Genomic DNA, 7,992 nt, shown 5'->3' with positions numbered 1-7,992 from the left:
TCTCAAAACAAACAAACAAACAAACAAACAAACAAAACAAAACAAAACAAAAGAACTGTGAAGAACAGGGCCACCACAAAGTCAGTGGGAAAAGTGAACGAAAGATCAAGAAGTCAGGGCAAAAACCCTGAAAAGTGGGAGGCAGTGGGGTGTCCAGGAAAAGTCTGAAGGGGAGACTTAGCTGAGGAAGGAACTGGCTGAAGTTCATGGGGAGAGAAGATGACCCAGTAGAGTCGGAGGCAGGTGGCATAAAGAGGCACAAGGAGGGCTGGTAGGATGGTTCAGTAGATAAGGGACCTAGCTGCCAAGTTTGGCAACTTGAGTTTGATCCCTGACCAACTTCTACGATTTGTCTGTCCTTCAGCCTCCACACAAGTACCGGGACATACAGGTGCCTACCTGCTCCCCCCGCCCTCCACAACACTATAAATACATACATACATACATACATACATACATACATACATACATACATAATAAATGTGATTAAAAAATAGAAGGTAAGTGAAAGAGGGGGAACTTCAAAGCTAGAATCCGGTTGTTCCACAAAGGGCTCTGGGATCCGGTTTTTGTGGCACAGTTCCACATCTAGAGGTTTCTGGAGTATGTACGAAAGCCCAAAGGTGTGAGCATCTGGGACGGACTTGAGAACTGCATCTGTGCTTCTCGATGCGCGTGACAATGAATGGGTGCAGAATCCCAGCAGAAGATGACCAGCGCTGGAGAGATGCTCTCGGAGCGGAGCGGCCTGGGGATTCGGAGCTTAGGCGCAGGAGCACGGCTCTCCAAGGTGAGGATCACGGCTCTCCAAGGTGAGGAGCACGGCTCTCCAAGGTGAGGAGCACGGCTCTCCAAGGTGAGGAGCACGGCTCTCCGGCTCTCCAAGGTGAGGAGCACGGCTCTCCGGCTCTCCAAGGTGAGGAGCACGGCTCTCCGGCTCTCCAAGGTGAGGAGCACGGCTCCCCGGCTCTCCAAGGTGAGGAGCACGGCTCTCTGAGGTGAGGAGCACTGGAAGGGGAAGAGCGCTATGCCCTGCCCTTGGAAGGCGCTCGGGTCCATTTGAGGTGGCTCCCGACGTGCGGGATAAGGATTTCCAAGTACATGTTTAGACAGTGATGGAGGGACAGAAAAACAGAAGAAGTCAGGCAACAAGATATAGAACATCGCCTGCAGTGGTTAAGAATAGGAAGACTATAAAAGCAGTTGTGAGAAACTGTAAGAAAAGTAGAGATTGGGCTTGACGGTGAGAGGAGGGACTATTTGGAGGACATGGGATCTCTTTCCTCATGAACTTGAAGTTTCACACGTCAGATGGGTATCTGCCGGACACTGAGAGGTGGGAGGGTGCTACTGAACACTATGTAAATGCTGACTGCTCCATTAGAGAGACTTCCCCTGCAATTGCCGGGCCTCTCATGAACCACCATGTTCAAAGCTATTTTTAAATACAATTTATATTCATTTAATAAATTAAGTTGTGTTTCCCCTGCACACAGACACTGCTTTTACAGTATATTCAAAAGGTGCAAAATAAAGCTCTGCCTTCCCGATTCTGAAAAGGACTTTCCGGCAGTTGCCTTTCTTCTAGTGAGCACGAGGTGGCGCTCTTCTCTAGACTAAAGGCTTCCTCAATGGACGAAGACAAGGCCAACGCTTGAAAAAGTTGATGTCAAAGGAATTTAAATCTCTGTATGTCACAAAGGCTTCCAGATTTTAGTTTTAAAGAAGGAAGTAAGAAGGGAGGGAGGGAGGGAGCCATCAACATGGCTCAGTGTGTAAAAGCCCTTACCTGGTGACCTGAGTTCAAGCTCCAGAAGCCATGTAAAGGTGGCTTCCACATATACACTGTAGCATGAGCCATCTCCGACACCCACATTACAAAACGCTGTATTCACTATCACACACACACACACACACACACACACACACACACACACACACACACAATGAATTTTTAGAAAAGGAGAGAAAGGAAGAAAGAAAAAAGAAAGGAAGAAAGCCATAAACCACAGTGACATGTGAGAAGCCGGGTGCCCGGAGCATGCTCATGACATGTGGGAGGACATTAGCTTGTCACAATGAGCTCCACTGACAGTGGATTTAATCATACTTCGGCTCTAAAGTCTTTGTATTCAAACAGATTTTCTCCTAAGCTGTCAATGTCCTCTTGATTCTCGTGTAGTAGTTTCACTGTACTCAATCAAAAGTGCAGGTGGGATATGTCCGTGGTCTACTTGTCACTGGCCTTCTCCCGACTTCTACCAAAGTCACCCGCTCAGTCATCAGCCAGGCCTTGCCCCAGGGAGGAAGGGTTCCCTACAGCTGTTCTGCCGGACCTGATGGTTAGAACCATGTGAAAAGGAGAAGAGGTGGGTGGGTGCCCATCTTCACCTTGGTACCAGATCTCATTTTCCAGCCAGGCTTTAACCACGTTAGTGGTAGGAATTGTCCAGCGTAGGTGAGACCTTTAATTTGATATCAGACAATACTAGGGAAAAAAGGGGCGTGGGGAATACATGGATGCCTAAGTAGGTAAAACAGTACACGGGTCTCCGATTTCTTAATCACCTCATGTTCTCTTAAAGTTTTAAAGTTCCTTCTAATTTTTTAAGAGATTTATTTTATTTTGAATTCCCTCTCTCAGTCTCTCTGTCTCTGTCTCTCTCTGTCTCTGTCTCTCTGTCTCTGTCTGTGTGTGTGTGTGTGTGTGTGTGTGTGTGTGTGTGTGCATATGAGTACAGGTGCCTTCCGAGCCCAGAGGCAGGAGATCTCCCTGGAGCTGAAGTTATAGGCAGTTTTTAGCTGCTTCATACAGGTGTGGGAACCGAACTCAAGTCCTCTAAGAGCCATGCTCACTTTTTTTTTTTTTCGGGTACAATAATTTATTGAGATCCCTCCCTCCAAGCCTTTGCAATCTCGAGGTCGTTTTCTCTACTTGTAGGTCTTTTTTGCTAGTTCCAACAAGATGGCTGGGGGCAGGGGCGCAGAGTACTGTTCTACGAGGCTCTTGAGGCGGCTGTAACTGCCTTTCGCTCTTGAGGCGGCCGTAACTGCCTTCCTCGTACTTGAAGCACACAGCTGGTGAATCCAGCGCTTCATACATTGCTTTCACCTACGCCACCCTCTCTGGGTCCTTCTGCCCATGATTCTCCTCTAAGATCTGGCGCTGTCGCGGAGTGGCACGTTGCAGACACTGAGCCACCAGCCAGCTGCGTTTGTTGCCCTGGATGTCAGTGCCGATCTTTCCAGCCACACTGGGGTCACCAAAGAGAACAGGGTAGCCATCCTGGATCTGAAAGAACTCGCCCATCTCCATCAGGATCTTCATGGCATCAATGCCTGGCATGTACTGTGGCAGCTGCGGCAGGCGGGTAGAAAGAACAGAACGCTGTCTTGTACTGGACAATAGATTTGTACCTCCTTTCAGTGGGTCTACCAACATCCACGTGGCCCTGGGGTGCTGTGATGAGGTCGAGAGTCTGCGCGATCTCCGTCTGATCGGAACTCGGCAGAAAGAGCTCCAGCAGGTTCAGGTAGCAGGGCTGCTCCCTGCAGCAGAATTTCAGTAGGCGATAGGTGCACGCTTCCAGAAGCAGAGCAATGTTGATGGCATCCAAGTCTATGCCTGGCTTCTGATACCAGCAGATCTGTTCGCGGCAAGTGAGGGAAGAATCCACGATGTCATCTGACATAAGCAAAAAAGCCCGGAGCAGTCCTACACACCAGCCCATGGTCAGGGCCTGCGGAAGACTCTCGGCATCCTGTTTCCTCGGCTCTACCGGCTCCTGGAATGCTTGGAGCACAGTCAAACCCCGATTACACTCGCCTCCCACGGCATTGTGCTCTATGTCCTCCTTGGCATCGCCTGTCTCTGGGTGGCCTTGACCGTCTTGGAGAAGTGCAGGATGAGATCTGGGAGAAGTGCTGGATGAAATCCTGCCTTTTTTGGTTACGAGCATCCAGTTTCTGGTTCCCATTGATTCTGAGAGAGGAGCAAAATGCTCCGTTCCTTAATGTGAGTTCTCCCCGGGTCTGTGCTCACTCTTAATCACTAAGCCATCTTTCTAGGCCCTAAAACATCTTCAAATAACTTTAACAGTTCACAGTAGTGAAGACAAGCTAAATCACAAAATACTGCATTCAATATTTCAATTTTGCTTTTTGAGAAAAAAAAAGTTTTCAAAAAACCAAAAACAAACAAACAAAAAACCTGGCAGGGCCTGGGTGTAGATATCGAGTTTGTTTGAGGGGCAGTTCTGACGGAAATGAAGGAGAAGAGCCGCAGAATGGAAGGGTTTCACGTAGCCGGAGTCAATTCTTGTACATTTTCGTACTGCTGCTCTTTGTGGTCATGTACTGCAGCCTCCTGGGAGAGAAGGCGTGTGCACTTCGTGGGTGAAGGCATCAGGGCTGATATTTGGTACAGAAGCTCCTCCTTTCATGGTTCTTGCTTACATGGGTTCGAAATAGTTTTTGCTTGCTCCGTAGTTCTCTCCTGGCTTCTGTGTGATTTTAATCCTGGAGTCGTAGGTACCCATGGTAAACCATCTAACGGAGGAGTCTAGAGTCTAAACGTTTTGGTTAAGTATTCCAAGAGACTGTGACATGGCCGACCTTCGATTCATTATCGATACTTCGATAAGTACTGACTTTGGTCCAAATACTCCATAAGAAGTATTTTATTATACCTTTATGTTACAAATCCTTATATACAGGCAGCAGTCACTTTGTACCTGGACCCACTACAAAAGAATCATCACAAAATCCACATTTGATCTTCATCAGGCCAGGATCATTGCCCCTTGTCTTCACAAACAGGAGACTAAGGCACAGAAATGCGAAGTGACATAACCCACCACTTGAAGCTAGTGAGTGGGCAGGACGCAGGTGTAAGCCAGGACTGTGGCATTTTGTGAAACCTCCTCCATTCTGGATGACCATTTCTGTAACTGCAGTGATTTGGCTTCTAGATAGATAGTCACTTTTCCCTCTAGATTCTTGACCGCCCTGCCCCATGGACCCATAGTAATGGCCAGACGGGAAAGATGGGCATGGCTCTCTGAAGGTTCTTGAACTGACTCCTCACTGGTTGCTTTAGTATTGGCCAACAATGGGCCTCAAAGAGAAACTTTTTAAGCCCCTCTCCCTGACCCTAAAACCACCCCAGCTGGTAAACAGAAGGTAGGATCTGATGCTTACAGATCCTCCACTTCCGGTTTCCCCGAAAGATCTGTGCAGGCTTAAGATGCAAGTTTCCTCATCTGCCTTTCCTTCCCCACCCACGGATACGCATGAGGCCATCCACATCATTTCCGGCTGTAGTTTTGCCGGCCCCTGCCCCGCCCGCCCCCCAGAGGCTGAAAGGAACAGAGGGACTCCATTATTGCATGGAACACACAGGAAATATTTTATTAATGTCCAGATGGAGAAAATGGTAGAGTAAAAATGTTTCAATAGAAATCCATGATTCTCCTCAGGGAGCCCACCCTGGCATTCATGGCGCCCCAGTCGTGGTAGCGCCTGTATTCCCCGGGCCTCAGCAGGTACTGACGCCCCCGGTAGTTGGGCATCTCATAGAGGACCCAGTAGCCCTCCAGCACGTGGAAGGAGTGGAAGTCACTGAAGTGGAAGCGGTCCTGGAGGTGGGAGCAGTCGTCGGTGATCTCCACCATCTGGCCTCTGTAGTCCTCTCGCTCGTAGATCCTGATCCTGTGAGAGCTGGACTGTGGGAGACACACAGAGTAGACAAGAGAGTGTGAGAAAACCTGACCTGAGCCTGGTAATCCAGCACGTGCTGCCTGGGGGATGGGCTCCTTACCTTTGCTATACCAGGGATGACTGAGTTGGAAGAAAGACCACTAATACTCGGACCACTGTGCATATGGTTCAGGAGGTTGTGCACAGTGAAACCCGAGAGGTCACCACCACTCACCACACATAAACTGGCTCTGCTCAGTGCCCTTTTTAACCAACTATTTTTCTGTTTGTTTTAGTCTCCCCCCCTCCCCGCCCCCCGCCAGGTTCATGGTGGTCTGAGGCTCTCTTTGGAAGGTATAAAAATAATTTGGCATTACAACGATAAACCAAATGTATCCTTAGCAAAAGCCACCATCTTGAACCCCAGTAGCATTAGGAGAAGTGGAGGGAGAGGAAGTTACGTTGCCTCTTCCACATGAAGAGGATGGAACAATTCAGGAAGAAAGCTCCACCCAGATATCCCTCCATCTTTCTTTGTTACCCCAGGCGCTGGCTCCCTCAAAGGCTGAAAAGGAAGGACATCTTAGATTGAGGTTCAGCTCTCAGCTCCGACCTAGGCTCTGGTAAATCAGTTTTGGGGCACACCAACAACGAAGAAGTGGATCAAGAGAGGAATCCTTCACAACAATGGAAGGTCGGGCAGCTTGGCCTGGGCAAACCCTCTCTTCTGTCTGCTTTTGCTGTCCCTGCTCCTTCCCAGCAAGAGCTCTCGTCTCAGGGTCCTTCTCCTCCCATCCTGGAAACCTGCTGTAGGAAGGGGTCTCCTAGCAACTCGTTACAGGGATGAGCAGCTGCTCATGAGACCCCTTCTGCTGTGCCCGTGTTCGGCTCTTCACAAAGGACTCACATGTGTGCAGACAAATTTGATCCTCAGCATACCCTGTCATACACAGAGCAGCCCTTACGACAAGATGTTCTTTTATGAGAAAACTAAAGGCCAGTGCTCTGAGTATGCAGAAAGAAGCAGGAGGAAGGGGGTGGGGTGGCTAGGTAGAGGACAGGGAAGGAGGGAAGGGGAGGCGATGGCTAATATCTGAAAGGAGGTATCAACCTCACAGAGGTGGCGCGGTCCCCATATTAGACAATAGATGGGATCCAATCGGTTGGGATGTCCCCGAAGCCTTGAAATCCCATTCCCCCATCCCTCGGCAAGTGTTAGTAACTCAGCTGTGTCTGTCAGCTCAGCCCTGTTTGACCAGGCCTGATAAATACATGAAGTCAGAAACTGGTGAACAGTCTCCATCCATCAGGCAGCCTGTTTCTATATTCGTGCCCATGGCCAGGAGGCTCAGAACCAAACCATGCTCTGCTTATCCCCAGCACTGGCGAATTCGCTTTCAGCCAAGTAAATGAAAATGACCAGTGGAAAACTTTACTTCAGATAGGTTTTCAAGGGAACCTTGGAGACCTTCCTGAGCATGGAGCCAGAAGGAAGGTGACCACCGCCCCAGTTTTAGCCCACCACAGATGTTTCCAGCTTAGGAAGGGACTCACGTGGGGGATGAGGCGGCAGGAGCGGATGGAGTCGCTGAATCCCATCCACTGCTGGTAGTCGGGGTAGTCCCCACGCCTCAGGAAGTACTGGCAGCCTCCGAAGTTGGGCTGCTCATAGAGCATCCAGCAGCCACTGTCCACGCGCACAGAGTTGCAGCGGCTGAAGTAGGGCTGCAGATTGGAGTGGTCGCTGCTGCACTCATAGTGGCGGCCCTGGAAGCCGCGGTCCTCATAGAAGGTGATCTGGAAGGCAAGGCAAGGCTCAGAGAGAGGCCTGATGGGGCCTGGACCCGAGGGCAGCTCCCTCCCCCAGGCCCTGGGAGCCCTGGGCTCACCTTCCCCATGGCTGGTGTTGGCGGTTCAGATGGGATGGTGCTGTTGGGTGTGTAGGGCCGGGAGCAGGGTCTATATAGCAGGAGGTCTGCTGCGTTAGCAGGATCAGCACAAAAGGGGCACGCGGTGGGACTGGGCACTTTCTCTCTTTTCTATATAATGACTGTGGGGGAGGTGTGGGTTATTGTATGTTTTCTCTTGGTCTCTCCAGAGCTTTCGAATGGATGACGAATCATTGACCTCGTTAAAAGGGTCACTTGATGCCGCTCTGGCCTTCACGTGAAGCTGATTTGGGAAACTGAAACGGAGCAAAGGTGCTTAACTCGTTAACATTTGTAACGAAATGTTTTAGCGACCTTTTACAAATTCAAACAATGTGTATTTGAATAACAATACAGGATAGTTACC

General features: G+C 49.7%; 1 protein-coding gene and 1 pseudogene across 3 annotated transcripts; both read right to left on the bottom strand.

The window, feature by feature from the left end:
• Nucleotides 1-588: 588 nt before the first annotated feature.
• LOC131923186 (farnesyl pyrophosphate synthase-like) lies at nucleotides 589-4,538 on the bottom strand (annotated as a pseudogene).
• Nucleotides 4,539-5,450: 912 nt separating this feature from the next.
• LOC131923325 (gamma-crystallin E) lies at nucleotides 5,451-7,595 on the bottom strand. 3 transcript variants are annotated; one of them, XM_059278318.1, is made up of 4 exons: nucleotides 7,587-7,595; nucleotides 7,252-7,494; nucleotides 6,562-6,569; nucleotides 5,451-5,718 (listed from the first exon to the last, which is right to left on the bottom strand). In XM_059278318.1, exons 1-4 carry the CDS (start codon nucleotides 7,593-7,595, stop codon nucleotides 5,451-5,453), a joined length of 528 nt encoding a protein of 175 aa, XP_059134301.1. The 3 variants fall into 3 exon arrangements, with proteins under 3 accessions (XP_059134301.1, XP_059134304.1, XP_059134305.1); XM_059278321.1 differs by lacking the exon at nucleotides 6,562-6,569 and having other exon boundaries at nucleotides 5,451-5,723; XM_059278322.1 differs by lacking the exon at nucleotides 6,562-6,569 and having other exon boundaries at nucleotides 5,617-5,709.
• Nucleotides 7,596-7,992: the final 397 nt, after the last annotated feature.

Source organism: Peromyscus eremicus, chromosome 13 (genome assembly GCF_949786415.1).
Source record: "Peromyscus eremicus chromosome 13, PerEre_H2_v1, whole genome shotgun sequence".
NCBI classification, from domain to species: domain Eukaryota; kingdom Metazoa; phylum Chordata; class Mammalia; order Rodentia; family Cricetidae; genus Peromyscus; species Peromyscus eremicus.
The sequence above is the reverse complement of the archived record's forward strand: the minus strand, read 5'-3'. Positions and strand labels throughout refer to the sequence as shown.